Consider the following 18,524-nt stretch of genomic DNA (forward strand, 5'->3'; position numbering starts at 1 on the left):
AATTTTATCTAGGGAATTCCCTGGTGGTCCAGTGGTTAGGACTTGGCACTTTCACTGCCGTGGCCCAGGTTCAATCCCTGGTTGGGGAACTAAGATCCCACAAGTTGCACGGTGCAGAAAAAAAAATCTAAAATTGCTATTATTTTGGATTTAATAATATTTACTCTAAAGAAAATTTTATGATACATATTGGAGAGCTGTCTGACTCCCAGAAGGGAGGCATCTACTCTGAAATAGTTGGCGACACTGTGCTTGGCACTGGGGCCAAATACTGACCCACACCTGGGATGAGACCAAGATGAGCATACCAGGAGGGTTTGCCCTTTGTGGAGCGTGAGGGGAGGGCTTGCTAAGGGGTTGGGGGGGACTGGTGGGCTGGAGCCGCAGGCTTGTAAGTCATCCACTGATAGATGGTAATGCAACCCCAGGAGGAGGAAATAAGAGGGAGAAGAGGCCTGGATGTGCTCTGAGGGGGGCCAACGGCAGGCTTGTCTGGGACGGGGGGAAGGCTGGAGGGCCCGGCGGGGAAGGGGGTGGCCTGGATGAAGGGGGCCGGGTGAGGAAGACCCTCGGGGGTGCTCTCCGGAGGACCTACAGGAGGGTGGAATGTGTGGGGGGCAGGGACAGCAGGACACGTTATGTAGCCATCGCTGATGAGTGTGGCTGCTTGGGTGAAATTTCAGGGGTGACATCGAGACTGCAGAGGGCAGAGGAGGGAGTGGGAAAGGAAATCCATCTTTCTTGGTGAAGTAGGAGGAGCGTCTAGAAAGTTTGTTATGAATTGAATTGTGCACCCCAAAAAGATGTGTTGAAGTCCTAACCCCTGGTACTTGTGATGTGACCTTATCTGAAAATAGGGTCTTTGCAGATGATCAAGTTAAGACAAGGTCATTAGAGTGGGCCCTAGTCCAGTACGACTGGTGCCCTTATGTGAGGAGGAAAGAGACATGGCCACACAGAGCAGGTGGCTGTGTGAGGATGGAGGGAGAGGCTGGAGTGATACAGGTCCCAGCCGAGGAGCACCAAGGACTGCTGGCTACACTGGAAGCTAATATGAAGCACGGAACAAATCCTCCACTAGAGCCTTCGGAGAGGGCAGGGCCCTGCTAACCTGTTGTTGGAGACTTCTGGCCTCCAGAACTATGAGAGAATAAATTTCTGTTGTTTTAAGTCACCCAGTTTGTGGTAATTTGTTATGGCAGCTCCAGGAAACAAATAGTTTCGAATGGCCAACGGGAGGCTGGAGAAGGATGGACAGACAACCCTGCTGGTGACCGTGAATTGACTGTGGATTCTGCCTTGAGCATTCCTAAATATGTCCCCAAAACTAAATAGCAGGGGTAAAAGAGTTATTCACATAATAGGGCTTTTATAATATTGGGAGTTTGGACCTCAGTGAGAAACACACACAAACACAAACAAAAGAGAGACAAAAGCCAGAAGCTACTGCAGTCAGAATTGCTGCTTTCCGCACTCACTTGCTCCTGATATATATCCACACTGCCTCCTGAGGCTGTGCTAATGGAAGCGACTGCCAGGAATGGGTGAACAGGGTGCCAACTGATGTGGGAGGGAGACCCAACTGCATCTGGGGCTTCTATGCGGTGGTCAAAGTAGAGGGCCATGACGAAATGCAGGCCTGGTCAGGGCTGAAACCTGGAGGGAAAAGACAACCAAGTCCTGTTGGTCTTGAACAAAACAAAACTACTATATATAGAATTAGGAAAAAGAAGCATCACAAACCTACAAGACATTCGGCAACTTATCAGCACCCCTTCAGACCAATACAGGCAATTTTATGTGGAAGAGGTCTCTAACAGGAAAAATATACAATTAGAGGCAAGGGATTAGACCTGGAACGATGGAAAAGAATAACACATACTGCCATCAAAACAATAAAGAAAAGCCCCGTGGACTAGACTACATGTGTAAACCTTGATCATTTTTATCCCAATCATAATAAGGACAACTTATATTTCTATAGCTCCCCGTTAAGCAACATTTCCAAACAAACAAACAAACAAACAAAAAAAGCAAACTGCTTCACAGAAGAGAAATGTACAGAAAAACCTAGCACCCAATTTCTGATAGAAAACCAAGGCTGTCCCTGCCTTCCTCTGAGGTGTCAGGAGCAAAAGGATTCATTTGCTAGGGAGTCAAAGAAGCAAAGCCAGAGCAACTGGGGAGAAGATGAACTTCATCAGTTACATGAACTAAACATCTTTCTTTCTTTCCTGGAAAAGATGTGCATATTGTCCCTTTGTGGGAAGGGTAGGAAGGTGAATGGAATGACAGTCTGACTACTGCACACTTTTTCACATCCTACAGTCAGTTTGGGGAAGCTAACTAGCAGAGAAAAGCCTATTTGTGAGTTGGTTTGCTATCATTTAAAATTATTCAACTTCATCCCCATTAGGATGGCTATTATCAGAAAAACAGAAAGTAAAAAGTTTTGGTGAGGATGTGGAGCAATTGGAACCTTTGTGCACTTTTGGTAGGAGTGTAAAATGGTACAGATGCTGTAGAAAACAGTATGGTGGGTCTCTAAATATCAAACATAGAATTACCATATAATTCAGCAATTCCAGTTCTGGATATATACCTAAAAGAATTGAAAGCAGGGATCTGAACAGATATTTGAACACAATATTCATAGCAGTGTTATTCATAGTAAAAAGGTGGACACAACCCAAATGTCTATCGACAAATGAATGAATAAACAAAATGTGGTATATTCATACAATGGAGTATTATTCAGCCTTAAAATGGAATGAAATTCTGACACATGTTACAACATAGATGAACCTAGAAGAAGTGAAATAAGCCAGACACAAAAGAACAAATACTGTATGATTCACTTATATAATGTACTTAGAGTCATCAAATTCATAGAGACAGAAAGTAGGTTGGTAGTTGACAGGGCCTGCTGCAGGCAGGGATGGGGTATTAGAGTTTATTGTATACAAGGTTTCAGTTTGGGAAGATGAAAAAAATTCTGGAGATGGATGGTGGTGATGACTGCACAACAACGTGAATGTACTTAATGCCGCTGCTGAACTGTACACTTACAAACGGTTAAAATAGTAAATCTTATATTATGTATATTTAACCACAACAAAAAAATTGTGCAAAAAAGTTATCCAGCACCTGCAAAATTCTATCATTAGAGTAGGGAATGGACTATGCCATTTGCTTTTAGCAATACAATAGTTGTATCAGAGGAAGCCATGAAGGCTCAGATTGGGTCTAAAGAGGGAAACCCTGTTCTTCCAGAAGCTAGAAGGCAGGTGGGTAGAAATGAACAGTCACATTTCAAATGTTTATCTTTCTCTTACGAATATATACCCTGATATATACCCACCACAAGCTGAAGAGCAACCCATTCAGCACTCCTAGTGGAGCAGCTGGACACTGGCCAGAGGAGCAGGGGGATGTGGGGCTGGAGTCAGGGGAGAGGGCAGGATCTGGGTCCTGCACACATCACTTAGGGGCATGCACACTGGTCAGGGCTCTGGCTTCCTTGAGTAAAGACTTCATGCAAATGTTCACACAGAGCCACTGACAACGAGACACACCAGGTTAAAAACTGGGCAGTTTAATGCAGCAAGGAAACCTTTTAAAGTGAGTTTTAATGTGTTGCATCCAATCAAGGGTCTAAATTCTGGGCTATGGGAAATTCTTATTCATGTTTAAAAAGTTTACTTTCTGAAAATATGCCTTGGAAAAATGAGTAACATATTAATTTTGTTGTAATGATAGAGAAAGAATTATAACAGCACTTGAAAAAGTTAAACCTGATTTCCTCTATCTTTTATTTCAAACATAACTTTGTAAAAAGCAAGTATGCTGAAAGATCTTTAAATTACTTTCTTCCTGCCTGGGGCTTTCCCAGAAGCTCTCTCCCCGACACCCCTGCTTTGGGTACTCAAGAAGCCTCTTTTCCACCATTGAGCTCTTGGACTTGATTTCTAGGTTGTCCAGTGCTTCTGCCCAGAGTCCTCATAGAACCCTGCATTTCTCCACTGCTGCATTCAGAGTTTACTGTAAATGTGTGTTTGACTGACCATCCTCCACTCCCTACCAGATTATCTGCCCCACAGGGTGAGGGGCCATCGGAGCATCCCCAGCCCTGGAACAGTTGTAAAAAGGGGGTTAAATCCAGGGTGGGTGAAGTCCAGGGTGAATGAGTCTATTTTTTTACAGTGTATATGTGATTGCTCATCATTCCTTTCACCTGTGTTTTAACATTTTTCTACAATGAATAAATATTACCTGCATAATTACAAAAGAAGTTACCAATGTAAACATAAGGAGGGGGACTTCCTGGTGGTGCATTGGTTAACACTCTGCACTCCCAATGCAGGGGGCCCGAGTTCAATCCCTGGTCGGGGAACTAGGTCCCACATGCATGCCACAACTAAGAGTCTGCATGCCACAACTAAGGAGCCCGCTTGCCACAATTAAGACCCGGCACAACCAAATAAATTAATTAAAAAAAAAAAACATAATGAGAAGAGATGACTAACAATAAAATAGTGACCTAATGGCATCTATTAATGGCATCAGTTCAGAAACACAAGTTTGTTTTGTTCCTTAAAACAAACTCAGGGTCTCTAGAACATAAGGCGATTTGGCAATATATAAATTTTGGGGAAAAGAAAAAAATTCCATTTGTTCTCACCGATTTGATCCTCTCACCTCCAGCGGTGCAAGGTTTTTACGCCTCCGTTAAACCACCTTCTGGGAAAGAAAATGTTAAGGTCTTTCAATTGAGCGGCTCGTGGTACTAAGGATCACTTCAGTTGCATTACTGCTTGGAGATGCTGCGGGAGGGAACCAGAGGACTTAGAGGCAATGGCGGCAGAGTGGAGAGGTGTGGGCACTAGGGGCCACCCCGAAAAGCCTCACCACCGCCCCCACCACAGCCCCCGGGGCCTTGGCAGTGCAGGGTCATAGCTGCATCCCATGGACAAGAAGGAACGCCATCTCTGGTTTGGACCATGCGTGCGGTTCCCCTGGCCGCAGGACTGACAGCGCAGAAAAGGTGGTTTTCTGATTCCCTCCCAGGCCCAGTGTTACCGCGAGCGCCTCCGGAGCCGCCTCCTCGCCACCGGGTCAGCTCCTCCGGGCCTCGCACAGCCACGCGGCCCTCAGTCAGACCTGTCTGCGCCGGAGGTGGTCCTTGTCTCGCGCTGACCGTTCGGACGCCCGCCCCGCACCCCCAAGCCTCAGCCTGACCAGCCACAAGCTCGGGCGCTCGGCCCAAGCAGGATCTCTGGACGAAAATAATCCGGGAGGGCGCGCGAAGGGGGTCCCGCGCACTTCGGCGTTGCCCTCCTCCCGGCCCCAGGCTCCAGGCCCCCGGAACCGCCCGACACCGCGAGCCGCCCCGGCCTCCCGAGCCCCTCCCCGGCCCCGCCTCGTCGTCGCCCTCCTTCCCGGCTCCTGGCCCCCAGATCCTCTGCTCCTGGGCCCGGGGCCGGGGACCGCACTCACCTTGGCTGGGCCGCAGCGCCGCCGCGCGTTGCCGGGACAACGGCTGCGAGCCCAAGGCGGATACAGCCGAAGCTGAGCTAGAGGACGCCGAGGCCGCCCGAAGCTCCACGAGAGGCCGGAAAGAGCCGAAGACGATCGGGAATGTTCGTGCGGAGCCGAGGGCAGGATTCTTCCAGCGGGTGACGAGCTCCGCGGTGCTGCAGGGCAATTTACCCACTTCGCGGCCGCTATCTAGACTTAAAAACGCTAGCTCGTAGAGGGGGGCCAAGAGGCCAGGATATGCCTTTCCGCGCAGAGAAGGGAAGCTGATAAATTCTTCTAGATATGATAGGAATACACGGCCGGCTAGGGACCCGCACCTGTAGTTACGTTTCCAACCGCGTAGGTCAGTCAGGTGGAGGAAGGCAGCAGAGAGACTGGGAAAGAAACGGAACGCCATCTTTAAGATTCTTTCTTCTCTGGTTAATCTTATTGCTGGGTCTTTTGGACCCTAAAAGGTTTGCTAGACTCTGCTTTGTCTTTTTTGTCTCGAGGAGGGTGTCGTTCAAAAGAATTTATGAGTAAAGCCAGTTGATTCAATATGGTTCCTTGAAGCTGTTAACTTATGACATGCGCTCAGTGCTTTGGGGGCCTTATGGACGCCATTGGAGAGAAAATAGTAGCCAACGATACGAGTTCATCCGGTTAGAAACTAACCTGGTTTCTAACCCTCGCGGCGGACTGCATTCCCTAAGGCATTAGCAACGTGCTGCCCTGGCCTATAACGGTCTGGTGGGTTAAACTAATTTTGGAAAAAAAAAAAGTAATGTCATTTATTTAAAAAACTTACTATAGCAAAAAGAAGCAAAAAGGTCCACACTGTTAAACAAATAAAAAAATAATAGGAAAATGTAGGTACTACCTAATCGGAGGAGCTAGGCGCTGGATCACACACATACAAGGAAAATTCTATTTAAAAAACCCCCATTTTCATAAACACTAGAATTTTATTGAATAAATTTGACATTTAACATTGCGTAAGTTTAAGGTATACAGAACGTTGCTTTGATACATTTGTATATTATATGAGTAGCATGTAGAGATACTTATCACATTACATATAGTACAATATTATTGTCTGTATCCATTATACCGTGCATTAGATACTACTCCTTACAAGTTTGTACCCTTAAACACCATCGCTCTTATCAGGGGCCATGAACACTAGAATTTAAAACACTCCTTTTTCTCCTTAAACGAAGAAAAACAACCTAAGTGCCCAGCACCAGCCGCAACGCTAAGGAACTTTAAAAGCATGCATTCAAGCCAATAAAGGGTGTGTTTATCTGCCTCAGTTACACTTTTACACTTTTTAGTTAAAAACCCGGTTCGCGCCGGATTCAAGACTCTGAGCTCAGGCGGCGTTTTCTTCTCACGCATCCGTCAACACGGCCCGGGCCAATCACAGCCTAGGCTCTCACTCTATTGGCTGTCGATTCACCAATCCGGAGAGACGTACCAGTCCGCACTGCCGCGAGACTGGCGTCACAACATTACCCGCTTTGCGGGCCCGCCCTCCGACCCCGCCCAGCGTCCGTGCGTGCAAGCGCGCGCTCCCGCCGCCGACCAATGGGAGCGCCCCTGAGGGGGCGCGCCCGCTGGAAACCTCGGCGTGCTCGGTCCCGCGCGCGTCGCCCCGCCCCGCCCCGCGCTCCCGCCACCCCGGCCCCGCCCCTCGCGTCGGTCCCGCGGACTTCGCCGGCCGCCGTAGCCGGAACTGCTCCTGTGCGCCGCGGGCTGGGCCTCTGTGAGGCTGAGCGGCCGCAGCACCGGCGCCCGCAGCCCCGTCAGCCGCACGCCGGCAGCGGAGGGGACGTGCCGGGGCGAGGACCGCTCGGCGACTGCTTCCAAGGCGGGAGGACCACACCGGCGTTGCGGCCTCTCAGCAACTGGCGCTTGCGGGCCGGGGCTGCCCGACAGGACCCCGGGGGGCCCGGGAATCCAGGCTGCTGCGAGGCTTTGATGAAAAAGGTGACGGGAGGCTGCGGCTCGGGTGCGGTGGGCCGCCCCAACCGGCTGTCACGGCGAGGCCCGGCTCCCAGCCGGAGCGGGGCTGAGGGAGAAGTGGCCTAAGCCCTGGCGGCGGTGGTTACGTACGCGGTGCTTTGTCGGGGCGGCTAGCGGGAGCTCGGACTCAGAAGTGTTGCGTTGACAGCGCTCTTTGTGTGCAGCCAGAAATCCGCCGGAGAGGGAAGGTTTTGCTTTTCCTTTCACGGAATGTGGCTAATGGTGTCCAGCCGGGATTGGGTTTGAGGTGATCCCACCTGTGTGTACGGTCAGGAAGTAGGGTTGGAGGTATTCGGTAAAAGGATTCCATCTCCATGTTTTCCTTTTCCCTTCAGGGAAAACTCTGAAATGTGTTAATATCCTTTTAATTCTGAAAAGCAACGTTCTTTTGTATTCAGTTTAGTGTCTTCCAATATTCAACCTGGCGAACGGGCAAGTTTATTCTGTTGTAGCTGATGTAACCTTTGCCCGGGTCCTGGGTTATGTGGGTAGCTTTGGGATGATAGGTCCCTGGGAATAGGGTTTTCCACATTATAACCCAGAGGAAGGCCCTTTAGGATATTTTCAGGTTTCTTAAGTAGAAATGGATGGGATAAGTGAATAGTGAGATGTCCTGTGCAATGAAGTCCTTTAAGTTTGGGTAGTATCTGTCTTGTATAGTTCTATTCTTTGGCAGGTTTTTTTTTTTAAACTGGTATGAATTCAGGTGATTTATGACATCAATTTCAACAGATGAATGCTGTAACAGATAGTTTTGAGGCATAATACTTAAGAGCAGCAGCAGGTATTGTTATGATTTTAATCATTTCCAAATCTTTCTGTGAAAGGTCCTTACTCCTGTTAATGTATTTCATTGTTGGCCTTGATGTCTTGCTCTCATTTTCCTTTAAAATGAAAATGTTCCCATTCTCAGCAGTCGTGTTGAGCATGTCAAACAGAGTTTGGGCATAGTATCAACACCTGTTGATCTTTCTTGCTGCATCGTATGTACACATTACTATTTCTGGGTTTACAATGTTGATAGTGTCTGATTCTCTTTGCATACACTGAGTGGATCTGCTTTTTGGTCCACATTTTAGAGTTGTCACATTTTGTTGTTGACATTGCTCACAACAGAGGGTAACAAAGTTAATGCGAGATTTTTATTCATGGTTACCGAGAGTTTTAACACAATTCTCTTCTATCCATTCTTACCTGGACATAACTGTGCTGTCACTTTCATAGGTGGCTCCATCCTGTTCCATGCAACAGGCTCCTTTGTTGCAAAAGCATTTTCACTTAGTAAATCCCCGCAGCAGCACACATATCCCACCCTCCGAAGCAAGATTCCCAGAAACCCCGAGCTTATTATTCTTTATGTCTGTTTTAAAATAAGCAGGCGGACCGGCAGGCGCGGGCCACCATGGAGTTCCCTGTGCACGCAGGCGAGCCCGCGCCTCTCCCCTGCCGGGGTCGATCCGGGTCCCTCGACCCCGCTCCGGGGCTAACTTTGGGGGCAGGCTTGCGGGGCAGGTGCGCGGGCCCGGAGTCCTGCGCGTTTTGGGGGGCGGGGAGGGGTGGGGTCGGGGGACGCGGGCGCGGAGGCCAGGCCGGCCCAGGCAGCGCTGGGAGCGAGGCCGGCGCGCGGGCTGCCCGGCGCGCAGGCCATGAGCCGTGGGCCCGCTGGGTAGGTGGCTCCGGGACCCCGGGACCCCGGCCCGGGCCACATGCCCCCTTCCCGACCCCGGGCCGGGGCGCCGCACGGGCAGGGCCGTCCGGGTGCGGCCGCCCAGCTGCCGCCCCGCCGCCTCCTCGCCGCCGGCCGCCGTTTCCTGGACGTCGGGCGGGCGGGCGCGCGGGGGTCCGGGCCGGGGTCGGGCGGGCGGCGGCTCAGGCCCGGCTGGCCGGGCTGGGGCGGGCGGGCCGCGGGAGGGGATCTGGAACAAACAACGGCGGCCATGTTGAGAGGGGATCGGTGCGGCTAAACTTCTCGCAGGCTGCGGGCCGCGCGCCTCACCGGGGTCCCCTCTTCCCCTCCCCGGCCAGGATGACAGTGAAGTTGGGAGACGGCGGCGGCGGGGAGGAAGGGCTCAAGAGGCTGGGCAAGAGGTCGGCCGATGAGGACTCGCTGGAAGGAGAGGGGCCCGGCGGTGGGGACGCGGCCGAGGAGAACGGTGGCACAAAGAGGGACGGCAAGACCCCCCGGGACGGCGGCGACGGCCCCCAGGCCCCCTCGGGCGGCCCGCAGGCCCCGTCCCCGCCGCCCGCCTGCCCCCAGGACCAGCACCACTTCCTCAGGTCCAGCGTGAGGCCGCAGAGCAAGAGGCTCAGGAAGGACTCGTCCTGCGCCGGGGGGAGCAGCAGCGCGGGCAGCTCAGGGCCCCGCGGAAAAGGTACGGGGAACCCCAGCCCCTTGCAGGGTGTGCCCTGCACTCCCCGGGGGTGGAGAAGGGACCCTTCCCTCCCCGCCTCCCTGCCTCCACCCAGCTCCTGCTCCCACATTTGTCCAGCACCCACACTTTGGGTGGCACTTTGCAGGGGGACATGACCCTTTTCTCCTCCAAAGAGACTGTTTCTTTCTGTATTTAAACTATGTTAAGAGGCAGTAAGTATTCCTTCTTTGGGCAAACACAATAGATTTCTGAAGGTTGTTTTTTTCCCCCCCAAAGGCTCCTTGATGATTTATATGGTAGGTTATTTTAAACAGCAGACAATAGTTTAGAAATGGATTGAGAAAATACGTGCTGTATCTCTTCCCCAGACTCAGATGTGTGGAAATACAACAAAGAAATGGGCTTTTGAAACTCATTTGGGGAAAGATTGATAAGCCGAAAATGAGTGATCCAAAGGGTCTGACTTGGGCTCATCACCCTCCACTTCAAGTATGCGAGGCTTGAAAATTTTAAGGGCATCAAGATGTGGCCCTTGAGTTTCAACTAAGGTTTCCTTGGGTGCCATGAAAACATCTCCCCTGGTGTAGTAAGTGGTGAAAACATCTGTGGCCTGATGTAAATGAGTAACAGTCTACAGTATTTGTCATGGTATTCTCAGGTTGTTGAGAATATTACGGCTTTTTTGTTCCCAATCTGCCTGTTCCCCATTGTTTTCTGCTTGTGTCTATTTATATTTTAGCACTCTGCTTTTTGTTAATTGTACAAGTGAATTGTTCTTTTTTTTTTTTTTTTTATAAATTTGTTTATTTATTTTTGGCTGTGTTAGGTCTTCCTTGCTGCGCACGGGCTTTCTCTAGTTGCGGCGAGCAGGGGCTACTTTTCGTTGCGGTGTGCGGGCTTATTGCGGTGGCTTCTCTTGTTGCGGAGCACAGGCTCTAGGTGCGCGGGCTTCAGTAGTTGTGGCACGCAGGCTCAGTAGTTGTGGCCCGCGGACTCTAGAGCGCAGGCTCAGTAGTTGTGGTGCATGGGCTTAGTTGCTCTGCGGCACGTGGTATCTTCCTGGACCAGGGATCGAACCCGTGTCCCCTGCATTGGCAGGCGGATTCTTAACCGCGGCGCCACCAGGGAAGTCCAAGTGAATTGTTCTTAACATCTCTTTTGTTTCAGGCCACGTTTGCAGCATTTTTATAGGTAGCAAATGTAACACCATTTTCTAGTGAGTTTTGCGTGAAAAAAACTGTCACTTAGTTCCTTTGGAAATGGCAATTTAAATTTATTACGTGGTCCTGATAATTTTAAGAAGGAAATACCTCAGGTGCTAATGGAGGACACATTTTGGAGATCTGGGCCAAATGTGTGCAGTTAAGCTTGCTGCTTCTGCCTCTTTCTCAGCTGAGGAGGACTGGCCTGTGAAATCATGGCCTTACTTGGTTTTTTGGTAAAGATTTTTGATGTAAGTATACTTACTTGAAGATGTACGTATAAGGTAATTCTGTATGTTTCAGAAGTCAAAACTTGCCTCATAGAAACATTTTGGTGTGAAAGTTGCTGATCAATTAGGAAAATGTTAATTTGTTTTATTGGCTTTGTTTTGTAAAAAACAGGTTTTCGTTCCCAGTTACAGATATGTGTAAGTTATCATGTGTGAGCTGCTGTGGTTCCTTCGAGGGTTTGTTTGTGGCTTCAGAAGCCCTGGCTCTGGTGTCCAATCAGAGTTCTTGGCCTCGTTCCTCTGGCCCTCTGACCTTGGTCTGCTTGCTTGACCTCAAGCCTGCTTTTCCTTTGGAGAGGCATCCTCACCTGTGAAAGGAGGAACAGCAGGGACTGACTGCTCCACTCTCTCCACGTGTGGCTGCTAAAATGAAATGAGGCGCTGGCGTGAAAGTGCTCTGTCCCCTGTAAATGGCTACCTGTATGTGAGGTGAAGTGATGCTGAAACTTTAGTTAGAATTTTGGCAGTCAGGTGAGGAGAAGTTTGCTTTCGTTTGCATACTTGAGTGTGGCTCGGATGGAGAAGGTTTCCTGGATTAGCCTTGTGTCAGATCTCTTCTTGGTTCTTGCCCAAGGTGTGGCTTGGAGCAGCAATCCACTTTCCACTAGTAAAATGGAGAGTTGTTAGAATTTGTGCTTCTTGTGACTTACGCATTTTTCTATTTTAGCAAGCAGATGTTTGTTTAAGTGAATAATAAAGCTAAACTGTAATGGTGGCGTTTAGGAGAGGAGTAGAAAGCATGTTTCTTCTGCTTCACAGAACTTCTTGGCCTGCTTCTGGCCTTGAACTTTCTGGTGAGGCCTCCTCTGGGATGTGCCCTGAGCTTCCTTTGGATGCACTCACCACGCCCAGGACATCCCCCCTCCTGCCTCAGGGCAACCTCTGCTTCCCTCACGGCCCCCTTAACAGGCAGAAAGAAGGTCAGTTGTGACAGCATGCCCATAACCTTTGAAAAGGATTCTTGGAGGAGCTATTTGTCTTACAGACCCTGGAAATCTCCACACCTGGAGTGATGAGCATGGACCAGTAAGGGCGTGAACAGTACTGGCATTTTTCAGTTTTTTCACTTCAGAAAAATAAAATTTCCATTATATTTGAGAAATAATCACGGCCCAACTGTGGGAGGTTCCTTTGGTTGATTACTTACCGCTTTCCAGTTTCAATTTTAATGGATGGAGAACTTTGCTGTGGGTTTGGGAGGAAAAGGCTTGTGGAGGAAAGGAAGTTCTCATTTGGCTTCTCTCCACACAAATATGTTTTTTCTTTTTTATTAAGAATAGGTTCTTGCCAACTTCAGTAAAAAATAAATTTTTTTGTAGTACATGTCTGAATTAAATTCTTTTTGAGTTGGTAAAGGGAAGGTAGCAATGGTTTAGCGCCAGTGCACCAAGCATCTTGCATCTCTGTTGCTTAGCTTTTAAATGTGTGCAGACACTGAGGTTTGTTGTTCAAACAGCGTGCTCAACTAGACAGAAGGTAAGCTGCAGATCAGAAACCAGTGGATCTGCTTGATGCCAAAATAAATGCTCCTCTGGCCCTACCATGTGCCCAGAGTGGCCTGAGGACACACTTGAGACTGGATTCACAGTCTTTGGAAACATGGGCCAGGAAACAGAGCCCTCATGCCCTTCCCCGTTTCGTCAGTTCACAATCTGGGTGATTCTGGGCGAACTAGTGCATCTCAATTTCTTGGTCTATAAATGGAGATAATGCTAGTGCCTGCCTCACCGCAATAAATAATGCTGTGAAGCTCTGCGTGGCTGGTTAACAGGCTTCTCTTAGGGAAAATGTGCCTGGCTGCGAGGTCAGGGGAGCTGCAGGCTGAGTCTGAACAGGTGGACAGGGTGGGAGGAGGTCACCTGTCGGGAGGTAGGGGGTAGAGGTCCCAGGAATGCCCCCAAGCTGCTGCCCTGGCAGGACAGTTGGGCTGAGGGGATGCCTGAGGTGGAGGCAGAGTCAGACCCTCTGTTTCCATTGCTGTCCCTTTCCCTCCCCCACCCAGGAACTTTGTTCCACAGAGTTGGGGGAGCCAGTCCTAAGATGCACCGTCTCCACAGTCGGGTGGCGTCACCTGGCTTTACTGTGCTTGTGCTTAAGAATCAGTGAATCAGTGTACAGAAAGTATATTTTTCATAATCTGGGGCCTGCCTGTAGCTTCTAGATGTTTTTAAAAGACATCTTATGAGGTACCTCACCCTGAGGCGGTCGACCTTTGGGAGAAGGGTGTCCTTTAGGGAAGAAGGGTGAGCCAGCAGTCAGGAGACCCGGTTTCCCCACCCAGAGCCCCTGTGGCCGGTTCAGCTGGGGGCAGAGGAGAGGTGCTCGACCTGCCTGAACTTCAGGTTCCTTACTTTCAGAGTGGGCCGGGTGCGACAGTGGCTGAAGCTGCACTTCCCTTAACTCAGGGGCGAAGGAGTCTGCTGTGCAGGATGACTGGGGTCCTGGGGTACAGTGCCCGAAGTCAGGGCAATTGTCTCCCTGGCGGGCTCTGCTTAGCCCTTGCTTCTCGGAGGCCCCAGGCTTGGTGTAGCTTCACCTACCGTCTGCACTGCGGTCACTCTTGTCCTCCCTCACCAGGCACTTGGGCCAGGCCTGGGCAGCTGGGTGGAGAAGTCCCTGCTTCCTGTACACTCCGAGGGCAGGGGGACACATCCGACCCTCTCGAAACCACCAAGGCTGGAGCTCTGTGGTTCTTGTGCCCGGTCTGATCCAGTACATGACAACTGTCATCCCAGTGTTCCACCTGGGCGGGGACGTCAAGCTCTGTGAAAGCCCTCAGACCTTGTTGGGAGAAGAGGAGGGAAGGCAGGACATTCTCCCACCTCTGTCCAGTACACACCTCATTCCTTGTGTGATGCTACGTATGGGGAAGACATGACAACCATGACTCGTGGTCTTGTTGTGTGACACAGCCCCCCCACTCCCCGGGCACAGTAGGTCAGGAGACCTGTGGCCCAGGCCACTTCAGAGACCATGATGTAGCCGTGCAGGACAGAGAGGAAAATACCCGTAAACCAGAGGTTCTGGGTGAATGATTCAGTTCAGAGTTATACAGATGGCATTTGCTTCATGTCAAAGATATGAATAGATAGTATGGACAAGTAGATAAGGTAACAGTTGCGTTTTGGTTTGAAGGCTGAGCTAATTTTCAAATACTTCCTTGACTTTTGATGTCAACAGTAGTGTTGTTTCCATGGTGTCTCGTGAGTGTCTGGAATTGTCTTGTGCCTGCCAACCATACATACTTCAGGATTTTCATTTCATGTAGTATGTTGTGTCTTGTTTTGGTGATACAAAGATACTAGGATAGCAGAGGGGTGATTTCAGGTAGTAGAGTCACAAATGTGAAAACCAGCTTTGTCCTGGAGGGTGGTGTGCAGTTTATCACATCAAGTAACGGCGGTGTTCTTACCACTGAAGAACCACGTGTGAAATGCTGGGAGAAGAAGACGTTCCCGGGGTCTGTGGTTTGGGTGGGAGATCAAGAATTACTTACAGAAACCATTAGGAAACCGTCACAGTATTCGATGAGGAGGGCATACGTTTTAGTAGGAACACAGGGATTGTAGTTGTGTTTTTCTCAGATGTTTGCGGGAGGAGCGGGAAGTCTTGGAGGGTGGCCGGCCCTGGTCTGCATGTGGAGGGCACTGAGGGGGACCCGGGACAGGGACCCTAGAGACAGATGGAGCGACGAATGCCCAGGAGGGATCCTGGTGGGAGGCCTGCAGCTCTCGGGGCAGTGGCGGGCCCAGGGGAGGCATTTGGATTTGTCTGTTGGGTGACACTCTGACTGGGAATTGGCTTGCTTGATGTCTTCCCCTCTGCGTGGCCCTGGTAGGGAGGGTGTCCCCTGAGCCACGTCTGGCTGTTCAGCATGTGACACGGATGTGTGTGTTATGAGAGGCACGGAAGCACCTCTGGGAGCCTTGGCATCGCACCTCCCATCTGGACCGACCGCGACCTGAGGGGGCCGTGTTGGGACCGCATGGTGTGTGCCGCCCCTCCCAGGCTGTGCTCTCTGCTGCGCCAGGAGGTGCCCCGAGCTGGGGCGGGGGCAGGGGCGGGTGGGCTCGAAGACACCAGGAATGCCCTTCTAGTCCAGAGCGGGTGGAGCCAGTCAGGGAGGCCCGTGTGTCCCCTGCTGGGATGGACATTTCTGACGCCTTTGAGTTCGGCGGGTCTTCCGTCCCTCTGGGATTTTGATGTATCGCTTGGAAAGAAGTTCAGCAAGCTCCAGAGGAAGGCTCAGGACGGGATTGTGTGCTGTGATGGACTGTGACGACATCCTCTGTGTCTCCCCTAGTTAAGTCACAGCATCCTCCGGAGTCTTGAGCCCTGCCACTCCCTGGCTGTTGGCACCAGGCAGTCATTGAACCTGTTTCCTCATCTGTCATAGACTGAGGGGGACGTTGAGATCAAGTTCCCTCTAGCTTCTGACTTTTGTGGCTCTGTGTGTCGTAAATACTGAAGCAGCCTTGACATGGTGGTAGCCACCATGATGTCATGTGTCCCAGGAGGACAACGCCCAGGTGTGGAGTGTGAGTCCCGGGCTCTGGTTTGGCTCCTGCTGCCCAGGGACCGTACGGCTTTCCCGCCTCCGTTTCGCCGTCCTGAAAAGAGGTGACTGCACACCATGGGGACAGAAGGGAGCAGGCGTCTGGACATGCTCCGTGGGGCTGTGCACCTCCGTGTTCCTCACATCCAGGCCCGCGGGCACGGTGGCAGGGTGGCAGCGTGTTGGGTAGGCTGCTCCACCTGCGTCTGGGCTTCCCTGGCGGGCAGATGGGTGGTTCTCTGCTGCTTGGGTGTTGGGAGGGTGCATGTGGAGGAGGGCGGGCAGTCTAGCTTGTCCGGAGTGGATGGATGGATGGGCGGGCAGGGGAAAAGGTGGACCGAGGCCATGCGTCTGTGTCCCTCAAATGTGAGCCCTGGAGAGTGGCTGCGGCGGAGTTGGTTGTCTGGGAGACCAGAGAGGGGCTGGTTAGGATCACCTTGCTCAGAGGTGGTGTGGAGCAGGCCTGGGAAAGTGGCAGCAGAAACGGGAAAGGGGAGAAGCCAGGTGGCCCCTGAGCGGCTAGAGGACTGTGGCTTGAAGTGGGTTGTGAGGGAAGGCACTGGGTCCCAGGGGCCTGTGTGGGCGAGGGGCAGGGCAAGCTGTGGAGCCCTCAGCCTGTGCCGTGTCAGTTCCCAAGCTCTCACTGAGCCTTTGCTGTGTGACGCCTGGTGCGGCTCTTCCTGCTTTCACAGAGCTCGCTGCGGGGCTCCCATTCTTGTGCATCGTTTCTCTTCTGGTTCCTCGGATACTGACGTCTCACGGTGCAGACTCTCGCTAACCCTCTTTATGGCCTCAGAAACACAGACACAGGTAGAGTGTTGACTTCGGCCCTGTGCTTTTGGCTGGGCACACACCCACTCCCACCCCCACGGAGAGCCCCCACGCCCACTCAGTCTTGTTCAAAATTGTCTCCCCCCCTTACCTTCCTGCTGCTTCTGTCCTCCTTGCTTGCTTCTCTGTCTTCGCCCTTCGGTCATCACTGTTTTTGTCTGAACTTTTCCTGAGTCACCATCTCGTTCTACCAGTGTCTCTGATCCTGCTTCCTGTTTTTTTTTCTGCTTGAAGGAGCCTGAGGTAAAGCGGTGATGCCTCTGTCTCCTCTTCCTCATCTGAAATTTCAGGGATGTACCAGGTGCCATGTTCTCCTTCCCCCCTAAAGTTTTGTGATTTTACTTTACTTTTAAAAAGCATTCAAGGTCTAGAATGACAAGCACCAAATGTTAGAAATGGTTGCCTGAGGGTGATTTGCTTTCTTTTCTGAAAGTTCGTTTTGCTTTATTTTCCTCTACTGAGGACATACTGTTTTTGAAACGAGAGCAGGAGAGGCTGAGCATCTGTGCATCTGACCTCTGGCTGGGGGAGAGTGGCTCGTTGCTCCGCAGTGTGGTTGGCTGCCTTGTGGGCCTCCACGGAGCCACTTTTACTGTTGTACCTTCTTTCACATCTGCTGGTTTGGTGTATTCTGTGCACTACCCCTTAGGTCCCTTTCAGCTCAGTGATGCTTCCATTCTGTTTTTCTTCACTGTTCATCCTCCGTGTCTCAGGTCACCAGTGCTGTAATCCAGTGAAATTTCACAAAAGCCAGCAAGACGTGTGCCTTATAGGATTTTTAACAATATGTGTGTGTTACTTTCAAGTATATTGACACCAGCATGGGCTGGCAAAGGTAAACCTGAGCTGTGACTGTCAGCAAGTTGCCATTGTTTTGGAAAAAGAGAGTTTAGTGAGGGTTTTGTCAAAAGTTGAAAATGACACTGAAATCCTTTGTTGTGGGTGGTGCAGAGATAGACAGACAGCCCTTCCTCAGATGAGTACACATGAGGAACTCTGGGCTCCAAATCAACCAGAACTTCTTTTGAGAGTGGAGTTTATTTATTTATTTATTAAATATTTATTTACTTGGCTGTGCCAGGTCTTAGTTTCGGCACGCAGGATCTAGTTCCCTGACCAGGGATCGAACCTGGGCCCCCTGCATTGGGAGCGGGGACTCTTAGCCACTGGACCACCAGGGAAGTCCCGAGAGTGGAGTTTAAACGGCACTCATAACCCAGTCTTCAGCTCATAACAAAGCGTCTCTGACCTACTAGAAATGGAATGAAACCGATTATCCCTGCAAATGTGCTCTAAGTTGCCACACCTGTTGAAAACATCTCGGGATGTGCTAAGCTCATTAATTAGGTCAGGGTTTGGTTCGGTTTGGTGAGGAATGGACAAAGTCAGACCACGTGTTCAGTGCGTCCTTCGCCCACTCTGGAGCTCAGAGATCCTGAGGTGCAGTTCTGTTGTGCCTGCCGGATGGGAAGGGAGCAGCTGTGAAACGCTTTAAACCTGATTATGTCTTATTCTGTAACAGTGTGTTTAGGACCGTGAAGGTTGAACATTCAAATACAGTATTGGCCAGTGGCACTTTCTGCAGTGATAGTAAGGTCCTGTGCTGTCCGGCACAGGAGCCGCTGGCCACATGTGGACACTTGACTACTAGAAATGTGGCTGGTGTGACTGAGGAACTGGGGTTTTTATTTTATTTAATTTTAATTAGTATTTAAATTTAAATAGCCTTGTT

General features: G+C 50.7%; 2 protein-coding genes across 15 annotated transcripts in view; one reads left to right on the forward strand and one right to left on the reverse strand.

The window, feature by feature from the left end:
• Positions 1 to 7,105, reverse strand: part of IFT140 (intraflagellar transport 140) — a 71,674-nt gene extending 64,569 nt beyond the window's left edge. For 2 of the 10 annotated variants that reach the window (XM_082362874.1, XM_082362873.1), the window contains exons 1-3: positions 5,497 to 7,105; positions 4,682 to 4,740; positions 1,479 to 1,656 (exon numbers count right to left, since the gene is read on the reverse strand). In XM_082362874.1, coding sequence (XP_082219000.1) covers positions 1,479 to 1,625 — 147 coding nt within the window. In that variant the 5' untranslated portion in view covers positions 1,626 to 1,656; positions 4,682 to 4,740; positions 5,497 to 7,105. Of the gene's footprint in view, positions 1 to 1,478; positions 1,657 to 1,743; positions 1,814 to 2,567; positions 2,603 to 4,681; positions 4,741 to 5,079; positions 5,457 to 5,496 lie in introns of those variants that run through there. The other 8 variants (XM_082362881.1, XM_082362878.1, XM_082362882.1 and 5 more) reach the window with 8 other exon arrangements.
• Positions 7,106 to 7,241: 136 nt separating this feature from the next.
• Positions 7,242 to 18,524, forward strand: part of CRAMP1 (cramped chromatin regulator homolog 1) — a 59,271-nt gene continuing 47,988 nt past the window's right edge. For 4 of the 5 annotated variants that reach the window (XM_082362892.1, XM_082362890.1, XM_082362893.1 and 1 more), the window contains exons 1-2: positions 9,119 to 9,208; positions 9,568 to 9,914. In XM_082362892.1, coding sequence (XP_082219018.1) covers positions 9,189 to 9,208; positions 9,568 to 9,914 — 367 coding nt within the window. In that variant the 5' untranslated portion in view covers positions 9,119 to 9,188. Of the gene's footprint in view, positions 7,507 to 9,118; positions 9,209 to 9,567; positions 9,915 to 18,524 lie in introns of those variants that run through there. The other variant, XM_082362891.1, reaches the window with a different exon arrangement.

This window comes from Balaenoptera borealis, assembly GCF_965194805.1.
Source record: "Balaenoptera borealis genome assembly, chromosome: 16".
NCBI lineage: Eukaryota > Metazoa > Chordata > Mammalia > Artiodactyla > Balaenopteridae > Balaenoptera > Balaenoptera borealis.